Source organism: Pseudopodoces humilis, chromosome 1 (genome assembly GCF_049639895.1).
Source record: "Pseudopodoces humilis isolate 2021_Gansu_Grassland_sample_001 chromosome 1, ASM4963989v1, whole genome shotgun sequence".
Lineage (NCBI taxonomy): Eukaryota > Metazoa > Chordata > Aves > Passeriformes > Paridae > Pseudopodoces > Pseudopodoces humilis.
Genome location: NC_142200.1, coordinates 52,096,566 through 52,120,458, shown reverse-complemented (window position 1 = coordinate 52,120,458; position 23,893 = coordinate 52,096,566). Strand labels below are relative to the sequence as shown.

At 40.9% G+C, this 23,893-nt stretch overlaps 1 protein-coding gene across 5 annotated transcripts in view; it reads left to right on the top strand.

The window, feature by feature from the left end:
- The window catches only part of SPIRE1 (spire type actin nucleation factor 1), a 128,456-nt gene extending 104,563 nt beyond the window's left edge, over nucleotides 1-23,893 (top strand). For 2 of the 5 annotated variants that reach the window (XM_088053727.1, XM_088053724.1), the window contains 9 exons: nucleotides 2,980-3,143; nucleotides 7,289-7,379; nucleotides 8,120-8,262; nucleotides 10,888-11,061; nucleotides 14,395-14,532; nucleotides 15,611-15,681; nucleotides 16,416-16,443; nucleotides 16,533-16,663; nucleotides 17,506-23,893. In XM_088053727.1, coding sequence (XP_087909853.1) covers nucleotides 2,980-3,143; nucleotides 7,289-7,379; nucleotides 8,120-8,262; nucleotides 10,888-11,061; nucleotides 14,395-14,532; nucleotides 15,611-15,681; nucleotides 16,416-16,443; nucleotides 16,533-16,663; nucleotides 17,506-17,758 — 1,193 coding nt within the window. In that variant the 3' untranslated portion in view covers nucleotides 17,759-23,893. The remainder of the gene's footprint in view (nucleotides 1-2,979; nucleotides 3,144-7,288; nucleotides 7,380-8,119; nucleotides 8,263-10,887; nucleotides 11,062-14,394; nucleotides 14,533-15,610; nucleotides 15,682-16,415; nucleotides 16,444-16,532; nucleotides 16,664-17,505) is intronic. The other 3 variants (XM_088053729.1, XM_088053721.1, XM_088053718.1) reach the window with 2 other exon arrangements.

The following is a 23,893-nucleotide window of genomic DNA, read 5'->3' as shown; positions in this document are numbered from 1 at the left end:
TTTGTCACCTGCTAATGTTTCTGTTGTCCAAACAGATCACTAAAACAGCTTAAACAAACTAATCATTTTTTGGTCTATGTCTGCTAACAGATTCTGGTTTTAATTTTGGAACAAGGCTTTTTTCTTGAAATCTGTTTGTTTAAACTCAAATGTCATGATTTTTTCCTTAAATTATGATAATCCATTATTCACGTGAATCCAATACTGTAAGTGCAAGAATGATAAATTGAACTTGATTGACCAAATGGATTTTGTAGATTGGATGGTTTTCTAATTTCATTCTTTTTTTTATTATTATTATTCTTTAGTATTTGCAAGTTGAAAAAACTCCCTGTTTTGTTTTTTTTTTCTCTAGAGGAGAGAGAATGAATGATGATAATGATAGAGAAAGAATGGTGATAAATGACATTTCTTACTGAAGAAACCTTGAAACAAGTACTATGTTTGATTGTCTTCTTGATTCACCTAAAATTTCTTCGAAATTTCAAGAAGACTTGAATCAACATACAAGCAACTCAGCAACATGTATGAACAACTCATACATGCCTGACTTTAAATAGAACCTGGTTTAGGCTTCCTAGATTGTGATTGGCTACACAAATTACTTTCAAAATGGACCAGAGATTTCCATTTCTGAGGCCTAAAGAAATTGCACCTAAATTTCTAGGGGGAAAAAAAAATAAAGCAAGCAAGCAAAAACCACCAGAAAACAATTTTTGATGTAAAAACACATTCCATCACCTGCCATAGGGGTTGTCTGGTGGTGTCCCCCCTATTTCCTTTCCCCAGACCTGTTGTGTGTTTTACGTTTTTGGCAGGAGGGGAATGCTGTAGGCCTTCACGTCATGGCCTTCCTGCTTATTCTCTCAGTGAGTCCAGCAGTGATTACAGGCCATTCTTCACCCTCCCTACCATCAGGCAAGGGAGTCCCCACCCAGGAGGTTTAGGGGAGAAGGGGCACCACTTTTGGCTGTTGTGTGGGTGGTGCAGGGGCTGCTTCCTTGGATGGTCTTTTCAGGACCTGTGCTATCCAAAGACAAATCAAAGGTTTTTCTTTCTCATTTGGGAAACCCAGAGCTTCTTCAATCAACTACATGCCAGCTAGTTATGAGGTCTCAAGAAGTGTCATTGGCAGCAGGGAGGGGAGTCAGTTTGGGTATTGTTTTCCTCCTGTCCCTTTCTGGAATTTCGTTGAGCTGCTGTTGGAGTGGGAATGCATTTGATGTAGGGAAACCCATGCTGTACTCACAGAAACGTAAGAGGAAAAAAAACCATGACCTATAAGCCATTGTGGTAGTCAGGACACCCATTAGCAAAGCCTTTGAAGATAGGAGCTAAGGGTTAGAGAGTCGAAGTCTTTGATTGCAGCTCTTTGCAGGAAGGACCTGAAGGCAGTAATAACACTGTAGTACACAGATTCATAGGCCTGGAATGTCACCATGACTTTAGTAGCCCAAATAATTGCCTTTTCTTTTACTCCCAGTTGAAGATATGATATATATAGCAAATACAATGCACCCCCTCTCCTTTTTAGATCAGTTTCCAGCATTTAACAATAACCTGGATAATTCTTTAAAATATATATTGATTTACCTTACTCCTTTTCTTAGTTTATTTCAATAGGTGCTGTGGTGAGAATGTTGTTAAACAGACCAACTACTGTAGATGTGCTTTGTGCAGTCTGTAGCTTTGATTCACCTGGTGCAAGGATGATTTTATCCATGCAAATGGTGTTGTACAAGGAGTGACTGTGTCTATTTATACCAGGGCAACTGTGTAACTAACTCTAAATGATGTGTGAGTACTTGCATTGTTGGCACTGTGAATATCTGGGTGATATAATTTCCCTGTCATAGTCTTCCCAGTAACCTAAGGTACAAGTCATTTGACCTTCTGTGCCTCTTTTCACCATGTATAAAAATGGGAATAATTACTCATCATTACCCTAGCCATATAATACCTGGAGGTACCTTGTTATTACAAGGCTGGGGAAGGAGTCCTATAATTACATGAGTAGAAAAACACATTTGTAGAAAGACCAGCTGCTTAAACATACATGCAAATGGGAGATTAAAAGCTTCTCTTCCTTGTCCCTCCAACATAATTTTCTTCAGATTGGAATACTGTACTTTGTACTTTCACAGGGATAAAACTGATTTATCAGACCAAACTCTAAGCTCTCCTAAACTATCAAAGGCTAGGTCATTATCTTAATGTCTAAGACTAAGCTAGGCTAAGCACAGCAGACCCAAAGCTTACATTATCCAGGATGCATATTCATTGCACACTGGCAGAAACCCTGAGTAATTTGCTCAGTGGAGTTACATCCTTGTAAAAGTCATGTAGATGAAAATTGAGCTGGAGCCTCATGTTTCTGCTGTTCCATGAAGGTCTGACTTCACAGACATGTTTTTAATACAAATGGCCATGCAAGCCTTAGTGTTGTGTATGTGTTTGATGAACGCTCATTATTTACCTAATTTTCATTCCTTCTCTGTATCCTGCAGAATAAAGTGCAGTTCTGTCCTCACAGGAAAAACTGGGTTTACTCTATGCTAGACCTCCTAATTTCTGTGTGGCATTGTCTCCAGATTCAGTGGAAATCCACTTGCCCAGATATGGTTGTGCATTCTTCTGGTCCTTATTACATTGTTAATTATAGACTGTACTTTGAAGGAAGAATATTTTCAGGTTTAACACAGGCAATTTTTCTGAAGCTGATTGGTGTTGGTCTGAGGTTGGGTTTTAGCATTATGCGATGCTGCTTTTTGCACTGCTTTCATTCTTTCATACTGCTTCTGTACTGCAAGCCATTGCCTGTAATTGTCTGAGCAGTGAATCACTAGAAGTAAAATAATTGCACAGGTACAACTATCACAATATTTTTTTTTCTTTTGTGTGTATTGCCTTAACAGTAAGATTTGAGAAAGCAAAATACATTTCAGGTGCAAACACCAATTGTTCTGTTTCTTTTGGTAGATGTACCAACACCAGAGGCTGGAAGAAAACTAGTGGATGCCTCTGTAGTGAACGGTGGCCCGGCACCACAAGGAAAGCAGAATGGGGCCACACAAGTGGCAGTGCAACGCAAGAGACTCCTTAAGGCTCCCACGTTGGCTGAACTTGACAGCTCAGATTCAGAGGTAAAAAATCAGGACACAACTTACTTCTCTATTTGTCACAACTGAGTCTTACTTCTTAGTTTGCTGAACTGATCAGATGAGAAGTGACTGTGCAAATTATAATCCAAATTTTCCATGGCTGCTTTGTCAGCCCACAGAACTCCAAAAATACTAGATCAGACCCCAGAATAGGAGAACACTCTTTTGAAAGATTAAATGGTAATTTTGGCCTTAAACCTATATTTACTTACATTCCTAAATGCCCAGTATCTGTCCACATTGTGTTTGTAGTGAGTATGCTTTTGGGAATTTAGGAAAGTACATAGCACCCTTCTGGCACTTATGCAGTAGCTGTTACTAAAGATGTGGGGCTAGCCTCACCATAACAGCTGTTAAATGAAGAGCAGCAGCTGTGCCAGAGGGGTTGCAGTTTGGTGCCAGTGTTAGTGCATTAGTTTGCTATATAAGATTGGGAACAAACACCCCAAAAATGTTTCACAGATAGGGACAAGCAAATATCACTCAGATGGAGAAATAATTCTGAATTCATCCACTCTAAATGGGGAGTTAAAGATTTAAAAAAGCAGTAGGAGAAAACCTTAAAAAGCTTTTTTAGCTTCAAAGCTGCATTATATATGATCCTCAGGAAGTACCAACATTACATCCTTAAAAAGGAGCTTTGTCTTCTGGACCAGTAGTGTTATTAATTGAGTTTGGACCTTTCTGAAAGTTAAGCTGTCTGGAAAGCACATGCAGGCGAGCTTTATTCACAGGGGATAATTTTAGCCTGGGGAAAAGCAGTCTTCCCTGACTCTTTTTCTCTCTTGTAAATGGGAAAGGAGGGGTTTCCTGACAGGGTGGTTACAAAGGCATCTATGCTGAAAGATAGGAGGCTGGGAAGAAATATATGTGGGGAGAAATTTATCTCTTTCCATGCTTTCTGATCTGTGAAAGGTTGACCCTCTTTGGGGTTATCCTGTGGGTGACTTGTGTGGGTGCATAATTTGATGCATCTGTTTTGAAAGCAGAAGATATTTGCATTCTGAGATCACTCATCAGTCTTTAAAATTACAATAGCGGCTATATGTGGTTTGTTAATATGAATGAAGCTGGGCAGGATGCAGGAATACCAAGATCTGTCAGTGAGAGTTGGATCTTACAGCCTTTACCTCTGTGTATCCTGAAGCATCATGTTATTTTTCACAGGAAAATGAGCAAAAGTCAGTAAAAGAAAATTAAGTAATGGGAAATGTGAAATGATTCTTGTAGAAGGGAAAAATAAAATATCTGAACATGGCTATTGATTAGTGAATACTCTGTCGGCAAGCAAAGTGGTATGGAACAAGCTCTGGAACATACAGCAAAAGATAAATTGAAAATAAATCAACCACATCGAGCTGTCACAGAGAACAGATGCTGGACTAGTTTGAGTCAATAGAAATAGTGGTGATGCAGCTGAGATGATAAAGATGCTCAGCAGAATACTGGTTGGGGCTCAGGAAGAGTGCTAAGGTAGTGAAAATAAACAGAAGGGAGTTTGGGTGAAGTTTTTCAAGGTGATGAAGGACATAGAACATTTGAGGAGGGTGAAGATCACTCTGTCCAAATGTTTTATTTCTTCCCTGACTTTTACTTTGTATGTAACACAGAGAAGAGTGTGTGGATTGTTCTGATTGCCTGTAAATGACTCGGCCACCTCTTTGTCTGCAGTTTGAATTGGGCTTAACCTATTTGGAGTTACTCACTGGGAGTGAAATGATGACCATGTTGTGCCCTAAATTACAGGCTGGAAATACCTGCACTGCTGAGCTGTGATGCAGATGCATTTTCTTCCCCATGTGTCCCCTTTGTTCTTTCATCGGTGTTGCAATGCAGGCTATGTCCCAATACTCAGTGTAGCCAGGCAGAGGTGAAAGGCAAGGTCTGATACAACCCTATGTCCATATTCTATCAAGGATGAATATTGTAGAAATACTTCCTTCTTTCTGTCCTTGCTTTCTCTGCATCACCACTAAAATCACAGATTTCAAGGGGCGTGGAACAGGAAGTGCCATTTTGCTTTGTGTGCCTAAGAGAAGTAGCAATCTAATAGTCACTTTTGATACAGATTTAAAAATTGCATCTTCCTAATGAAGCTACAGCCAAAAATTGTGGCTGTAATATATTTAGATGATTTAAGCTGCAGCTTTCTCAGTAACTGTAAAATTCTAATTGTTTGGCACTCTGGAGAACTGCGGAGTCCTGGATGTTGGGTTTATCCAACCTCAAACATAAAATGTCAGATAGTCTACGATAATAGTCAGCAGTTGGTGTATAGATATGGAGGAATTCATGCTGTGGTTCATCGGGACTTCCTACACAAGATTTAATTCTCAAAAAAACTTTTTTTTTTTGTTTGAGATGTTTGAGAAATTGTAGGACAGCAATAGAATTGTCAGTACAAGTGTTTGTGCACAGAAATAGTAATCTGAAATTACTAACCTGGAATACCTGTTGTCTAAGTAGGATTTTATGTCCAGTTTAACTTCCCCCTGGCTTACATTTTCCATGTCTTGGTTTATACTTAATATTTTTTATACTTAGCCACTGGTTCCAACAGTTCATTCTTTACAACAGCAGAAGAGCTTACTTAGTCCTTCATCTTAACTCATTTAGCTTCTCTGGCAATGGTAAACTCATCTGCCACTCAGAACAATCTGACTTCTACGAAGTGAAAAGTTGAGTAGTTCCCTTTGTACAGGGCTGTTCTCTTTTTCATAATTTAAGTATTTTACTCTACACTTGTGAACACTCTTGCACCCCTTCTAAAGAACAGTGCATCCAATTATCATGGAAGTTCTCCATTGGTCTTTTAAGGCAACCATGCAATATGCAGAGCTGTCTGAGCCAGCTCTGTAGCTAAACGGTACTGGTTTCTGCAAGTAAAACAGCTGATGTAGCTCAGTGTGCTGCTCAAGCTTCCTTACAAGCTTCCCATCACAAGTGTATGTAGGGTCACAATTGAAATGTTAAAGTGAATATACTGTTTTGGGATGTGAGGTGGTTTGAGACCCCTTGCAACCCTTTGTGTTATGGCAAATAGGTGGGAGCAGTGTCCTCGAATACAACACCTACCCTGGGGCTAAGCCTAAAGGACAGATCACTGGGTGGGAATTTGTAGAGGCCTGTGTCCTATGATGCGTGGTGCTCACTGAGGTGATCCTGCCAGCTTTTATTTCGACTTGCTGTTACCAAAGAAGGCAATGTTTCAGTCAGTGGAGATTTTCAGCTACGGAAATCTGTGAGAGAGCTCAGCCACTTGCTGGATTTTAGGGCAGGTCACTTGTTTGATCTGTAAATCTTGACAGCCTAAATGATGTTAAGTCTTTTTGGTTGAAAGCACGCACATAAGAGGTAAAGAGTGTTCACGCTCAGTCCTTCAGCACTCTTCACTTGGGAGGCTTCTGTGATGATCTGTTTCTTTGCTGGTATGGTGTGGCTGACGACAGGCTGTAGGTGACAGCAAAAGATGAAATAATTTGGGTGTCATAAAGCTTTAGATAGCTGAGAGGTGTTTAGTTAAAGCCCATTTCACTTTCCTTCATCTTGCTGGAGTTGCTCTTGGCTGTTGAGAAGAAGCATGCTGATACACTGAATGAGATTTCTTTTAAATACAGAAGAAAGGAAAAACACACCAGGATTGGGAATTAGGGAACAGTGCAGTCAAATTCAGTTTAATTTCTCTTCACCTGAGTTACTTTTGTGAGTGGCTCTCATTCCTTTGGAGACCAGTGAAATCTAAGTGCTAATTCCCTATTCATGTGAGATATAAAGCTGCTAACATATCTGCTGTAGCTGCAAATCCAAGTCTTTGAATACAACAAAGAAAATTAACAGTTTACAGTGAATTCATGCACCTCTCTCCTGATCTTATTCTTTCATGCAGTAGTTAAACACACTGAATTCAAATCATGTACCATTTATTTCACTTTCTAAAAATCCTGAGCACTGAAAATCCTGTTTGCTCAGTACTGTGCAGAGGCAGAGGCTGTTTTTCTCAGGACTTCTAGGACTTTGAGTAACTGAATGGTCCAAAATATCTTTGTGGTTTCTGTGTCCTAAAAAGCAATAGGAAAACTAAAAACAGGCCTTGAGAAATTATGTTTCTTTTCCGCTTGTCACAACAGGAGGAATCCATGCACAAATCAGGAAGCAGCAGCAGCATCTCCCCCTCACAAGTGGAAGACCCCTCTCAAGAAGGCACCAGCAGCAGAAAGAGTGAGTTATGAGAGAGTCCAGTGGCTGCTTTTATGCACTTATGTTGTCTTCTGTGCTATGAACTTTGACTCAAACTTATATGGAAAGCTGAAGCTGAGTTCTGTCAATGGAATAAACTTCTAAAGCTGAACTCTGTTGAATGGGTCAAATGTGATAAACAGTTGGAAGGCACTCGCTTCCACTCTGGGTGGATATCTTTGTGAAACAAAAGGTTTCATCCTTGAAATTTATGTAGGACTGTAGAGGAAGTCACAAGTGAATGGAGGGGATTGCTTAGCTTGGCTCATTTCATAAAGTAACTTTTTCCTGCTGAAGCATGTTGTAACCTAAGACCAGTTTAAATGTTTCCTCCATCTCTGCCACTGTGGCAGTGTTCAAAGGACACTTAGCTATCACCAGTATTTCTCATAAACACTTACTGGGAAGAGGGCAAGATCTGGTCTTTTTTTTTCACGCACAGTTATTGCAGGTTTTACTGTGTAACAATGCTTTCCATTTGTTTCAAAGGGTCTCAGTTTCATTGGGAAAGTTTTGTAATGAGCTGTGTAATCTGTGCATGTGTTTTCTGTGCATGATGGTGAAATAAGTAGAATATCCTGAAACACTTCAGTATGGATATGTAACTTCAGCCACCAGTAGTAGGAATTCTAGCAAATCAGTGGCTGGATTAATTACTGAGCAATGTTATCCAACAGTCTCTCGTAGAAGAACTGACTTTTTTGTACTGATTGAATTCTTAGTGCCTCCAAAGTTCTTGCCCATATCGTCTACGCCGCAGCCCGAGAGACGACAGCCACCTCAGAGAAGACACTCCATCGAAAAGGAAACACCAACCAATGTGAGACAGTTCCTACCCCCTTCAAAACAGAGCTCCAGGTCACTTGTAAGTGGAGTGGGTGGTAGGAGAGAGAAAAAGAGGAATGCTAAGAGTATAATAAAAATTAAAACTTGGCTTCAGTGTGATTAGAACATGACCCAAAGAAAACTCCTCAATTCAGAAACTCTTGGCTACTAAAGTTTTGAAAGTTTTAAAGTTTTGAAATCAAGATTTGAACTTTGTCCCTCTAACACATTTATCCAAAATCCCAGGTACAGGTTCCTCAGAAAACATTTGCACTGTGATTTAGTACTCCGGGTAAACCACGTGTCTTGGTTTTTGTTTCAGAATGTTACCAAAACAGATGAACTTCACCTTACTGATATTCCACTTGAATAGAGACAATTCCAAAGCAGTGGATCTATTTTGGGATTTGGGGGAATTTTTTTAGTTGTTGGAAGTATTGCAGTTAATGACTGGATGAATTGGAATGATTTCTTTTCTTCCCACCTTAAGAACTTGCCTGGTAATGTTTATACACATATATGAAAGTTCTTTAAGTAATCCAAATCAAGGTTTGTCTGTGTTGCTTTGTTGAAGTTACTGAGGCAAAAAACTGTATTACTGCTTGAAAAGAAAGTACAGTGCATTTGATCAATTAGCTTTAATTGTGAACTGTTTTCCAGCAGAGTACAAACACCAAAGGGTATGAAATCCTGGTTCGTTTATGCTGACATACTGATTAATTTCATGCAGGATATGTTCCTTGTCTCTTTTCCTACCAGCAGAGATTCAAAGTGTGCCCCATGAGGTGCTGGTGAATAGAGAAATCGATAAACACATCTGAGTTTTGAAAGGAAGGGAATATTCACTTGCCCTGTCTTGTAGTGCAATGGTATTAAAGGGCTTTGAAGAGCGTTTTTGTTGGCCCAAGAGATGACAGATGGGATCCAAACCTATTAGATGATGAAGCTGATCATCATCAGTTACAGGAAAAATACCTCCATATATTCCCACAATGGGCTTTTCTTTTTCAGAGGTCTGCTGGATTTTATTACATCCTTCCAAGTAGAATGCAGTTTCTCATTCCAGGCACACATCAGGTAGTAACATGTTGATAAGCGCACAGCCCAGGTGGACATCTACCAAAGTGAACTTGGAGCAGGATGTATTGCAGCAGACCTATGCTGAAGGGCACCTTCAGCATGTGTTTGAAGTCACTGTCACATAAAATGGGTTTCCCTGTCACCTCCTGCTGCACTCACTGTATGTGGAAACCCAGACTTTATTTTCTGATAGGTCCAGAGTTATTCACAGACAAATAGTTTAAAGGGAGGAGGGGAGAAAGCATCCTGTGTTACACTGAGACATTTGCTCCATCGCACTTCTAGTGTATCTGAGTTTGCTCATCATAATATTAATCTCTTGTATTTCAGAGGATCATGCAACTTAAAATCTTATATGAGGCTGTTATTTTAAATAGGTCAACCAAGTTCTTACCAGGATCTTCTTGACCACATACATACTCTCCCTCTGCTGGTATATTCACTGACATATGCCTAGAAAAATACATTAAAAATAAAACCACTGCAGAAAAACTAATTCAATTATTCCGTTCGCCCTGAAAAATACTAAAGGAAAAGGGAGAAAAAGGCATAAGTCAGGCTAATTTGGGAACAGATGGGAAAGATTTTTACTAGTTTATTTTGTGCTTAGGGGGATTTTTTTGTTTGTTTTGGTCTTTTTCTTTTTTTTTTAAAATCTCTAGAGAACTGTCACCTAGCTTGGTTTTGACTTTGAAGTGAAAAGGAAGGAAGCCAGTAGTGAAATGATGTTCTGTTAATAAAAACCTATTTTATTTGATGCCTAGAGAGCTAATTCTTTAACTTGGCAATAGTGCCCTCTAGGGTGTGACAAACACCTCCCTCAACAGTCTTGTTTTTCATTTTGGGAGATGTGTTCTGCTATGCTGGCACTGGCCCAGTTCCACACTTCGGCTTTCTGCAACTCTCTCCTTTCCAGAGCCTCTGGAAGTGGCTGCGCCAGATGTTGTACCCATGAAATTGCCATTCCCAGAGTGAATGCTTCTCAATAAGTGCAGAGTATTATTTATTTTTTATTTGACCTCACACTTCTTTATTGCTTCCTCCAGGATTGATGGAGTTTCATTTCTTATCACCAGCTCCTGTGACCCTGGTTTCTCTCCAAGGTGAAAGAGGCCTTGTCAGCAAATAGCTGTCAATGCCAGTGAAACCAGGCAGGGGTTTGCTACAGTCTCTTAGCAGGATTAGCAAGAAACTGCTGTCTTGCATACTAACGATGGTTTTGTGAACTGACATCTCATCAGACAGAGGTAGTTAGACCCAAGTAGGTGGGGAGGGGAAACAAGCTTGGAAAAGTGCCAAATACAGTCCTTTTGACATGCCACCCTGCCAGTGCTACATGGAAAGGCAGGGTGGCTCAGTGATTTGGGGGGGTCAGCCCTGGTGGTTGCTGTAGTGAGCTGATTTGATGCTTAATCAGTTAGATCAATTCAGTGTCCTGAGATTTACATGTGGGTGCCTTTGCAGTCTGTTTGCTCCTTTAATTATTATTTTTATTATCATTACTTTTTTCATGACCCAGAGGACCAAAGCTAATGGTTTCATTTATACACAGCATTCGCTTCTCTGCTTCCTATCTATTGTTCAGGTTCCTAGGATAACCAGTTTATTTCCAAGGATGACTTTCAGACCACTTTTTTCAACTATGCAAACAGCTTCTCTGCTCAGCTCTCATCCCGTTGAAGCAGCCATGTGTGGGGTGGCAGGGGCTATGTACTATCTCTGTGAGAGAGCTTTTGCCAGCAGGTGGAAACCCGCAAAGGTTTGCCTCTTTTCGCTGGCTTTGGAAATCACCTTCACCAGCATGTTCCCTCCTAGGGGAGCACTTCCTCAGCTGTGGCAAGAATTACAGCTTAGGCTGGGACATTGCACCTGATTGACTTTGATTTCAATGTGTGTAGGATATTTGTGTGTCTTCAATCACCTCACGGGGAAAAGAAATCAGTTCTGAAAGGACAGCAAACTAAAAATGCAACATCACCAGATTATCAATGGGACAGACCTTAAATATTACAGCACATGAAGATCCTGCAGCAAAAATCCATCAAAACTATTGTGATGCTTGGACTATGTTGAAAAGAATAAGGTTTTATGTTTCTCCCAAGGTACACTACATAGAATGGGAGGGCATTTGCAATCTGCTTTACTTGAAAACCTACATACTGTTTTGGTCCTCAGCACACTTATGTATCAGAACTTGCAGAATAGTTCATATCCATCGATCAGGGAAGGCAAAGCCACTGAAAAGAATACGTAATTCATTTACCCTATGTTAACTGAACATGAATTATTTAATTTTTTCTTCTGTTTGTTGTTCCAACCAATAAGTGGGAGGGTGAAACCTCTTGTAGGAGAATTTATAGTTGAGATACCCAGCTGATGTTTTAGAAACTTTTAGTCTGCAAAAGGAGCAAGAATTTAGAGTGCCTGACTAATTGTGAGTTGCAGAATTTAGAGGCCACTCTGGTGCTCATTCATTTTGCAATTTACTAATGCAACTCATTTGAATGTCTAGTGACATCCTTTAATGAGAAGAAGGAATACATTAGAGTAAAAATGTGTTAGTCATAAGAACCTATTAGGTGTGTGTACACTGAGAATGACCTACAAAGCACATTATGGATATGCAATTCTTACTACCTGCTTTTCCTGCATAAAAAAAAATATATATAAACGCCTTAAGCTATAGTGTTTATAAGATGATTGCATAGTCAGTGTTAAGCCAGTCCCCAAGAGGATCATGGAAACTTCATATTCAAAATAGTATTTTCAAATAGTATTTTTTCCCCTCTAAAAATAAGCATACTGGCTTGTGTTTAATATTATAAAGCGTATTGAGTAAATTCTGTAAATTCAAGACCATTCAAACCACATTTTGTCTTTACTATGTTCTGTTATGCGAGTATTACAGAGAGTACTCTCACTTGGAGCTGCCGAATTTGGGTGTAGGCTATTGTTGGAAGTTTGAGCAATAACTCCAAAGCATCATTGTTCAATGAAGTTTAGCCAGTGCTTAGCAAAATTTAATTAATTTCAATGCCTTAGAGGTAGTGTAGAAACAAGAGATTTTCTTGTTTACTTATTTATATTCTGAAAAGGGAAAAAAAAAAAAACAACAAACCAAGCAGTTTTCTGAAATGGGATTATTTATCTTTCATTTAATGTTGCATTAACATTTTGTTGTCCTTGTGTAACCACTGGAATTAAAACATTAGCATTTAAACATGTGAATATTTTTTATGTTTCCCCTGCTGCCTGCTGGCTATTTCTATATTTTAATGGTATTTATTTTCAATTGGTATGACAACAGGCCCACACTATTCCCCTAGTACGTGCTCACACCTATAGCAGATCTGCAGAATTTCTTCAAAGGAGCAATATTCCCCGACGTCATCCTTCTGTAAATTAAAGGAATGGGCATTCATGAGGGGGAAGGAAGAGCTTCAAGTAAGAAATGTATTTCTAAAGGACTTAAAGCTCTGGTTGATTGCAAGCATTCAGTCAGCCTCATTCACCTCAGAGAGTTTCCCTCATTCTCCCACGATGCAGACTCGGGGGGGTTTTGCTGGCATTGTGTGCATCCCGCTGTCCCACCCACTTCCTCTCCAGTGCCACCCCAGCCTTCAGCCGTGCCTTCCCCATAGCAAGGCAGTTGCTATGGGAAGAACCCAGAACGAAATGCTGAGAGCTGCTGGTTAGCTGTAAAGTTGCTCATAAGGAACAGAAGATACTTTGTTTTGGCTGCGCAGTTTTACACCTCAAAGCAAATTGCAGCTGTTTTTGATGTAGTTGTTTTTTTTCCAGAAAACTAGTGTTCTATACCATAAAGGTTTAGCTGGCAAATCTAACAAAGTTAACTCAATTCTAGTCTTTTGTGGGGTACCCTAAACAGAGTGAAGTTTCTTTGTGTTCCCTTTCTAGATAGGTAAGACAACAGTTTTAAAAAATGTGGTGGTTCCTAAATGCTAATGTTTGCCAGGTCTTCAACGTAGAAAGATTTTCTTTTTAATCTGATGGAAAGACAGAACAGACCTCTGAGTACATGGAAATGGAGCATTTCCGTACTAATCCGATTCATCACTTCAATTTGTAAACGAGATCTCCAAACTGTCAGCCACGTCTTTGTGTATGCAGGAGAAATTTCCTTCGTTTATTCAGAGAGCATTGCCTGTCATTGTCATTACTGCACAGTAGCCCCTCTGGGCTGACTGAAAAGGTTCACTAAGCATTAAGCAATGGGAGTTCCCACAGAGGTTTCTGTCTTTCTTTTGGAAATGTATAATCAACTACTGGGCTGGATTACAAATTGGGTTGGTGCTTTTTATTCCCTGGTACCAAATTCAGGAGTTCTGCACTCCGTATTCTCCTAAATGCTGCAACACAGAACAGATGCAAAATTTTCTAAGTGGAAAGTTGTACTGTTAATTCTCTATTTGAGGCTCTGCCATTTATAATGCAACACTGGGTAACCAGCTCACTTGCTAGATACTGGAACATTATTCTGTAAAGCTTAAATTGCTGCTGTTACCTTCTGGAGCAGAAAGGAGAACTTTTCAGCCTCAACTGATGTAACTTTTTATAGTCTTGGTGTGATTCTGATCATGTGAGCACCAAGATGTGGTACCACTGAATAAAAATTTCTGCTAGAATGGGCTACTAACAATTTTCCTTGGCCACTCTGGGCATCACGAAGCCTCAGAGAAATTGTTTGATGTATACCTCAAACAGTATACAAAAAATATGCTATCTATCATATTACATTTTCCCTTTCAAAATATAAGTCTGAATGTTGATTGGCTTGAAACAAATGATCGTAATAAAAGACAAATGGAGAGAAGGATCAAGTGATTTAGGGAGGAAGGATGAAGAAAACTGTCATTGTTGTGAAGGCTGAACATAAGACTATTTACATCACAGTTATGCAGCTTCCAATGGTTTGGCACTCATGTGATGCCCATGAATGAGCCAGTGCTATTCCAGTTTGATGGGAGAACCCCCCTGTTCCTGGAGTTACTAACCAGGTGGCTGGATGTCTAAGTTGAACTCTGGATGAAGCCATTTGTCTTTGAAATAATATGGGGGTTTTGGCTTCCAGGAGGAGTTCTGTTACCCCGTGGAATGTCTGGCTCTGACAGTGGAGGAGGTCATGCACATCCGTCAGGTGCTTGTGAAGGCGGAGCTGGAGAAGTACCAGCAATATAAAGATGTCTACACTGCTCTCAAGAAAGGAAAGGTAGGACTGAGTAGTCTGGGGAGGCTCTGAAGGGTACTAAGAGAGGCCAGTTTCACAAGCCTCCCATTTACACATTTGTTTCTTACCCTCTACTGGGGAGAAAGAAGAATTATCCACCAAAGATCCCCCTAAATGTGTGACACATGGGTCAACTTCTTTGAATGATGTCCAGAAACATCAGAACTTTTCATGGAAACACCTTGTTTGTTCAGATTGTCTATAAAAATGCACTAGTGTTTGCAATTATCAGAGTGTATCTGTATGTGTCTGGTTTGAGCTTCACTGACTGAGGTGATTTCTGTCCCCGTGCCTTCTGTAGGTTTGGTTACTTTTTCTGTTCCAGGTAATAGAATTACAAATAGCAGTGGAAAACTACATGTTTTTAATATGTGAATCCTTACTATCAAGCACAGAGGGAATTAAAGCCTTCAGAGAAGTGATGCAACACGTGACTCCAGAAGGAGGTTTAATATTAAAGAACCCTTAACTTAATGCATTTTTCTGTAAACTGCAGATTGGAGATTGGTACTCCCCAGTAGAAGCAACATCTTTTTCTCCCACTTTTGATTTGTGCTTCTTGGACACCTCCAGGAAGTCTGTTTTGACTTCACTGTGCATTTTATCTACAGACCTACCTGTGTCTAGTATGCAGATTTATTTTAAAGGTTTAATAAATTTAAGGCAGAGGAGCAAGAATCTTATAATGTCATTCATTAAATTCAACTGTTGCCTGTTGTCATGATATATAAAGTTTAGTAATGAGCTTTTATCAAATCTCAAAGTAGGTTGAGGCTTTAATTAATTTACCCCACTATTAAAATAGTTTGCTTTTATTTCTAACCAAAATTATCTAGTTAATGGGCAAGTATTTAATTTAGGCAAAACAATCAAAGGCCTATTTCTAAATATATGAAGATACAATTCTGGATCTTGTTCTCAGTATCATCTTAGAAGTACAGACCCCAGAATGGGATGTAGCACTGCCACTGTGACCTTGTCAACAACAACTGGTCTGTGAAGTCATCACTGTGTCGGACTTTGCTTAACACTGTGGATTCCTCTGTTCTTCTTCCTCTAGCTCTGCTTTTGCTGTCGAACAAGAAGGTTTTCTTTCTTTACCTGGTCTTACACTTGTCAGTTCTGCAAGAGGTAAGTATTTTATGTCTGCTAATAAATGAGTACAATTTCATAGGGAAAATTATTGATTTATATGTTAGAAACCCTCAAAAATTTCTGCTGTATACAACAGTAGTAGGTTTGGTTTATTTCTGTAACAGTCTGTGTTAAAAAACTATGCAGAAACATTTAGTTTGTAAGTGACTGAATTGCTTCCTTGGACTGAAACTCTGGACTAAAAGTGAGAGAAGCATTCTTTTTTTTTTTCTTTTTTTTATGCTTATGAGAATGCAAGATGGAGTTTACTCAGACTCCTCACTCAACAGTTCTACAACCTCTATGTTTGGGGAAAACATTTCAAGGCAATTTACTTTTTGGGTTATTTTTTGAGTGTTGGTGAGATGCAAGAAGGAGTATTTGCAGGCAAAATGATAAATTTTAAGTTAACAGTGAGACAATAAGTCAGAAGATCTATGTAATCACTGAGTTTTGGTCTCACCAGAAGATGTTTCTTTAGAGGAAAACCAGCTTATTTTCCTTTTTTTCCCTGTTTTTTAATTTAGGTGTAGTTCTTGTTCAGCATTTCTCCTTGCTTCTGGGTTCATGTTCTGAGTGAAGTTACTATGTTGGAGAAGCTTTAAAAATAAAAACGTTTGTTTAAGGGGAGGACAGAGAGGAGCAGGTTTCTAATTCCTGAAATCCCTTATTCTTGATTTAAAAGTAATTTTTCCCAATGGATTGATTCATGCTTTTGCTTTTTTACACAGGCCTGTATGCTCACAGTGTTGCAAAAAAGTAAGTAAGCAAACTTCAAGTTTCAAGCCTTTCTAAAAAGCTTCAATCTTTGTAATGATGCTGCATGTGCCTTGTGCTGTTCCCAACAGATGCGGCTGCCATCAAAGCCATATTCCACCCTCCCCATCTTCTCCCTGGGACCTTCAACCTTGCAAAGGGGAGAAAGCTTCATGAGGCCAGAGAAACCCTCTACCAGTCACCACCATTCCCTGCGGAGCAGGTTAGAGACAGCCCGGCCTCACTTGTGTCTGTTGCAAATATTCCCCAAATGTTTCATGCTGGGCTATCAATCACGAGATGCCGCTCACCTGTTTTGTAGCTGGCCATGTTTCTAATGCCTCTAGTGACTTTCCTGAAGCCTGAAAAGCCTGGTCTCTTCTAGTCATTGCTTTGATGCACAGAAATAGCAGCCTGACAGTCTCTTAAACCTTTTTCACACTACAGCTGCAAAATAATGAGAGTATGGGACAATTGTATTTCTGTAGGACCTCTGAGAAGATATCCTTAACATGTCATTTTCTGGTCTGAATGGACTCTTTGCAGATAAACCTTGCAGGCTGCAATCACCCACTGAATGAGAATTCAATGATGTCTACTGCACGGATCTTCTCTTCCCCTCATTTTAATTACTCCAATTTTCATAAATTTTTCACTTTAATATTATGAAGCTATCTGTTGGTTTTATATCTTATACACAGATGGTTGTCAAAGCTAATCCAAGAACTTAAATATAAAAGAAATGCTCCTTTTTGTGGGAATCTGCTGTATAAACCCTCTGTATAAATCACCATTGCTATGGTGCTGTGTAGATCAGCCAAAGACATCAGCTATTTTTAGTTACTAGTAAGGTTGTTTTTGCCAGGATATAAATGTTACACATGCCCTCAGTCAGCGACCCTGCAATCTTGCCAATCCAGGCAGGAGCTGTCCTCTCCAGTATTTGGTGTAATTTGGGACAGGAGGAAGGAAAATTTAAATCCAGACCTTTCTGATGTGATCTTTCCTCGGGCTTATAGCCAAGCTGACAAATAATGTGACAGATCCTGTTCTTTTGCCTTCCAGGTTGACCTCAAGGTCCAAGTCTGTGGATAAGTCACATGAAGAGTTTCCCAAAGAATTAATGGAGGACTGGAGCACAATGGAGGTTTGCGTGGACTGCAAGAAGTTCATCTCAGAAATCATCAACTCAAGCCGGCGCAGCCTGTCTCTGGCCAACAAGCGAGCCAGGTTAAAAAGGAAAACGCAGTCCTTCTATATGTCATCACCAGGAACCTCGGAGTACTGCCCCTCAGAAAGGACGATCAATGAAATCTGAGCCGTGTGCCTTCTGCTTTGCTTCCGTCTCCATAAGGTCATCATCCATGAGCGAGGTCACTGGAACCGGATTGTCACCCATTGCTTCGTTCCGCTTGACTGGCTTGGGTTTGCATTCCATCACGGGATTTCCTATTCCAGCAGTTCCCAGAGACACAGAGCGCTGTGTTTGGATCTGTGCAGGGTGATACGCGACGGGTCAGCTGCTCGCGCTCAGAGAAAATCAGTAGTTTGAAATTGTTGCCTCTTTTGTATGTGTGCGTCGAAATGAGAAAGCCTTTTCTTGCTTTCAATCTTTTTTTAACCATGCTTTGAATCATTTTTCAGGAGAGGAGCTGAGAGCAGCTGTGTGATGGAGAGCCAGATCTAGCACAGTGTCAGTGTTAGCGCAGTAGCAAGCAGTAGGTCCTGCTGCATTCCCACCCTTGGAATGCTCACACCCTTGTTGAGGCAGCCAAGGGCTGTGTCACTCACCAGCGTGAGCAGCTCCAGTCAAATCCATCTTCCTTTGAACCATTTTGGTTGCTCTGAGATCAGGGTTCAGCACGGGACTCTGCAGTGTCCTGGGGCAAAGCAGGTGACAAAGCTCTTCGCCCGTGTGGTCGGTCATACCCCTGAGCTGCTGTACTTCTTAAGCCTTAGTGTCCTTCTGAGTGACTCCTGAGCAGGTTTTAGTAGTTTACTTTCTATCTTGAATGTATGATAATGACTACTAGTAGCAGTGAATTTTAGTAGTAGACAAAGTTGTACAGTTTATGGGGAGGACGGGAAATAAGGGAGGCTTCTAATTTTAACTGAATACCTGTAACATTGTTCTCGTGGTTACTCAGAGAAAGCAGTGAGTAAGGTGTAAATTTGTATTATAATGGAGCACACAGATACTGCTATAGTTCTGTCTGACAGCATATCCACTAGTAACCCCATTTTTTCTGGGGTTTGTAACTTGGCTGTAAAAATTCGTGTTCTGCTGAAATTTGGGACGGTGCTCTCTCAGATTGGGAGCGATCTCTCTTTTTTTTCTGTAATCTTTTTTTTCATTCTTTCCCCCCTTTTAATTCACTCACAAGGGAGTGCTAGACTAATTGTTTAGAAGTTCCAACAACTTTACATTAACTGACATCTCATGCTTTTTTGCACTTTTTTTGATATTCAAAATACTTTTTTTTTTTTTAATTCAGTCATAGACAGAGTTTAGTCAATAATTTGGGCCAGATCTTTTTGGTATTTAAAAACAAGCTAACATAGCCAAGTTATTAATACTTGAAAATCAACTACTGTAACTTTTTTCATAAATTTTTTAATACCCTGAGGCATATTTAATACCTATATAGTGGTGTATTATAGAATGACATAGCAGAAAAGTTTCAGATCTATTTATTAACATTTCTATACTTCGAGTTAATGAGAGATACCTCAGAACTGCTCCAAAGTAGCTGGGACTGGACTTCCATAACATAATTTTAAAAGTGAATTAACCAAAACAGCTTCCTCTGTTCAAAAAGCCCAAGAGACAGACTGCCTCTCTGGCCCTGGCAAGGCACAGTGCCCAGGCTGAGAGGCACCAGGGCTGCTTGGCTCCCATTTGGCAGCCTTTGGAGCAGCCATCCATATAGTTTCTTTTAGGCTGATTTGAAAAGCACATGCAAAAGTCTCTGTAAACCTTCCCAGGGAGTCAGCCATCCTTATTTTTTGTTAAAAGCCCCCTTGGAAAATGAGAATTTTTGCATATGTAGGGTTTATTGAAATAGTTTCGATTTTTTTTCTGAACCAATGTGAACAGGAAAAGCAGGGCTCAGTGCTAACTCTCCCTCTTTGCTGTCCCGTGTAAGGTCAGGTGTCACAGTCCTCTCCTCATGGTACTTCTGGAAAAGTGTCTAGCCTGTTCAGGCACCTGGGATGAGATAGGGATGCGGGATTGCAGGGGAGCAGCACAGGCTGGCTGGTGGGAAAGGTTCTGCTGTTGCTGGAAGGGTCGCCCGATCTCAGTCACATCAGCACTTTTTCTTGTTTCTGTGCCAAAACCAGGCCGTGTGTTTGCTGCACAGTGCACCAGGGAAACCAGAGGGAAACAAATGCAGGAAATCTCACTTTGCATCTGCCCTGTTGTTGTCATGATTTTTTCATGGAGATGCCCTGGCTATGTTACAGTCCTCTGCTCACAGTCTGCTTCCCTGGTGTCCTCAAGCCACCGAGGTGCAGAGCATCCAGCACATTTATTTTCCTCTTGGAGAGGAATTTGGGATGTTGTAGAGCAGGCAGGATGAAGGACTAAGTAACTCCTGAGCCTACAAAGGCAAACAAGTCCTTCATGGGTGTGCCCTGCTCCACTCTGGCAGTGTCTGGGGGTGGCTCTGGGGCAGTGACAGAGCCCTGTGATCCGGCCTGTGCCTTCCCAGAATTCCCACAAGTCCTTGGCTCAAGGCAGGCTCTGCTGTGCTGGGCAGGGAAGAAACACTGAAAAACAATGCAGTGGTTGTACAGATGGCTCCCTGTAGCTCACACAAGGCTGCCATGGGCCAGGGCCTGGATAACCTCTCTTTTTCCCTGGAAAAAACCCTCCAAGCTGCTGACACATGCTGTGGCAGGCTCCAGAAGACATGGTGTGAAGGGCTGCCTCTCCTCCTCGCTCCATCCCTTCCTCCCTGGCACAGCTGCTCCATCTTTTCCTGGCATTTCGTTCCGCAAGAGGAGAAGCAGCGGGTTGGCTCATCGTGGAAAGCCTAAAGGAGCTCAGCTCGCTGGTTGCCTGGCTTTGCAGAGTTGGCTATTTTTAGCTTTCCGTCTCCTCCCTGCCTGCACCAGCATCCCAAATCCACTGCAGCCATTGGCCCAGCACCCCATGGTGCTGCCCAGCATGTCCTAGTTACGGGCTGAACTTCACGTCAGCGTCGGAGGGGGAAATCAGAAGCTTGTAAATATCTGTAATATATTTATTAATAATTAGGGAAGTCTCCATCAATCATGCAATGGGAATTGACTTTCCCATGATGTTCTAAAAAGGAAATGAGTCTTATTTATATGTGTGTTGGCTGTTATCTTTTATTAGAGTTAACGCTTTCAGCCCCCTAATACCGTTTGCACATCTTAGAGATAATTACTGCTGAAAAGAACACAGCAGTAGCACAGTGAACTCTGTTCCATGAATTTTAAAATTATTTTCTTCTGGGTTTTTTTAGCTTTATTAGTATGCCCAAGGTCTGTCAAAATATGTCATAGGAGACCCAAGGAGCTAAAAATGCCTCTGGCAGCATCAGTCTTGTTTTGTATGTGAACCTGGTTGTGGGGAATGCAAAACCAGCTCTGCCTCACAGCAGTGATGGAAGATGTGAGCAGGCTTTTGCTACAGCTCTCAGACCTGACCTTTCAAGTGTTCATGGTGACAATAGTGTTTTGAGGGGTTGTTGGGTTTTTTTCCCCCTTTCTCCATTACTTCCTTTATACAGGGAGGGGTGTTACCTGGTAAAAATAAAATGCCTTTCCATTATAACCCTTGTCTGTGTTAATTATTCATGGGGAAATTGATTTAAAGGTTCTGTCTCTCTCTCTTTCATGCTTTTATAGTTTTGTAAGATCAGTCAGATATTTCTTTTGGCAAAGAATTGTTAACGAAAATGATTGCATTAACAGCTGAACACTGTCTGGGCTGCATGAAGGGATGAAAACCTGTCGAAGTACCCTTAGAATAGCAGTAAAAACTGCTTGTGTAACCCCAGTGATGTGATTAGCTCCTCGTCATCACCTGCAGCCAACTCCCTCTGTTACCAGTGTGTTGCTTCTTCCAACACTGGCGGGCTGTACCTGAGGCAGCACATTTGTCCTGCATGTAATACAGGCTTTGGGAAATGTCCATCCCTCCCTCATCATTGGGAGAGAAATGCTGACAGTCTTTCAGAGAGGTTTTTGATGGATTTGGTTTAGTTTTTTAACCAGAAGTGAAAAGAACGTTATTATCACAACTCTTACATTTTACTCTCTCTTCTCTCCTGAGCATCCCTTTTTCCCTAATCAAGTTCAGCATCAGCTTCCCTGCTTCATTACTGGCTGCATGCTCTATAGGTTAAAACTTACTTAGAACCTCCAGCTTTAAACTCCTGATTGCTACCTTCCTGCTTTACTTCATCCAGCAGCTCTGCACAACTCTTAGGAATGTCTGTCTTAGAGCTCAGTCTCATCTGTGAAGCAGTGACAGCACACAGGCATGAGAGAAAGGTGCTGCAACTCTACACTGGTGCTACAGCACATGGATTATGTTCATGTTACCAGAAAATTTTATACTGTTGCCATGTTGATAACTTGGAGCTGCTCTGGTTTATTTCTTCTTTTGTGTACGTGTATTTTAAGGCCAGTCTGAGAATGTTTATGAATACCAATTCCAGCTGTAGAAACCTCTTTCCTTGTTCCTGTCTGATTTTTACTACTGTGTTTCAGATTTTCTGGGTACCTGAAATTACTATTCCCCAGAACTTCCTTGTAGGAGAACCATGACTGAGGGCCATTAGCTCAGCCTGATGTGATACACAAAGCCACAGAACTCCTGTGCTGAGCGGCACCTGTGAGCTCCAGCAGCCCAGAGCAGAGGAAGCCTGGGGCCTTCCCTGTTCCCTCACCTTGACATTGAAAGATCCCAGAGTTGCCCATGTTGCTCAGCTGCCCTGGCACAAGCTATGAGCTGCTCCATGTCCCCAGCTGCAAAAAGACACTTCAAAGTGGTTACAAATGGTTTAAAGAATTTTGAGAACTGCTGCTGAAGAGCTGAGTGCTCAGTGCCAGAACTGAAAGATGTAAGATCAGTCAGTGCAAGTTTCCATCTGCTTTCAGTACTTGAAAATAATTAGCCCTACTTCCAGGTAGGAGACAAATTCCAGAGAGATGAAACTTTACAATACTTAGACAAGCAAAGACTTGTGAATGAATTTTTCTATGGTAGATCTGCACTCAACAAATGTCATGGGGCATAATCAGGAGATGGAACTAAATAGGTATAAAATTTTATGCAGTAGTAGCTTAGTTTGTTTATTTGCAATAAATCAATTCAGTAATGTTCCAGTTTCTTCCCTGGACAGGCTGTTTTGCAGTGGCAGTGCCTGGCTGAACTGAGTGTCAGATGTGAGGTAGCCCAGGCTCTGTGTCCTGAGATAACGGGAGCTGCTGCAGTCTGCAAAGGTCAGCGAGATGGCTTCTGTAGAACATTTCTAGAGGAAGCCCTTTGGAACAGACCCTTCAGAACAGTCCTTACTACAGCTAATTAAAAAATACATTTGTAAGCAGATTGTCTGTCAAGGTGCCATGCTGCTACTGTAAACTCACAGCTGAAAAGGACCTGTTTGATTATTGATACATTTGTTTTAAAATAAATCCAGCCCATAAGAGCACTTAGTATGAAAAAAACATATTCTTGGTCCCTCCAATGCAGCTGAAGAAGGTGTTTCCACTAAGCTCTCTGCATTGCTCTAACCAGTGACACCAGTGCTTAGAAATGGGAGCCAGCAATGCTTTGGCTTTTGCAGGATGGGCCCTGGGCCAGACAGTGCAGCATGGGATTTTTAAACTGGATTTCAGAAACTACTAAATCTAGAATTAAAGGACATGGGCATGAGCTGATGTAAGGTCTGCAGGAGGTAGGTTTCCAAAGTTTGGTGGAAGTAAGCACCCAGTTCAGCTGGCACAGATCTATAGAGAGGCAGCACTCTCATGTCCCAGCTTTCAGGAGAGACAGAGCCCAAGGCCCAGCTTCAGTTGAGGAGGTTTTAACATGGGCATGTTACTGTTGAAGGGCTGGTGGTTACACTACCTGTGAATCAAAAGCAAAATGAAGATAATGAGAAGGGGCTTTGAGCTGTATTTCTGTTAAAGCTGGTTCCATCTCCCTAACCCCCTTCTTTAATAAATAAATCCCAAATAGGAGCTGCACTTTTTGGACATGAACAGGCCTAAAGCACAAACCCTTCCCCTCTGAGCTTCCCCTGCTTCTCTGCTGTCACTGTGCATGTACCGTCTGCGCATCTTCAGGGACACCAGGGGCATCATCTCTAACAGCGAAAGGCAACAGAATTGTCTTCTGCTTGTTTCCATGTTACGTGGTACTGAAATGCAATTTCTTGTTTATGCATTACTAATAAAAAGCTCTTTAAAATTA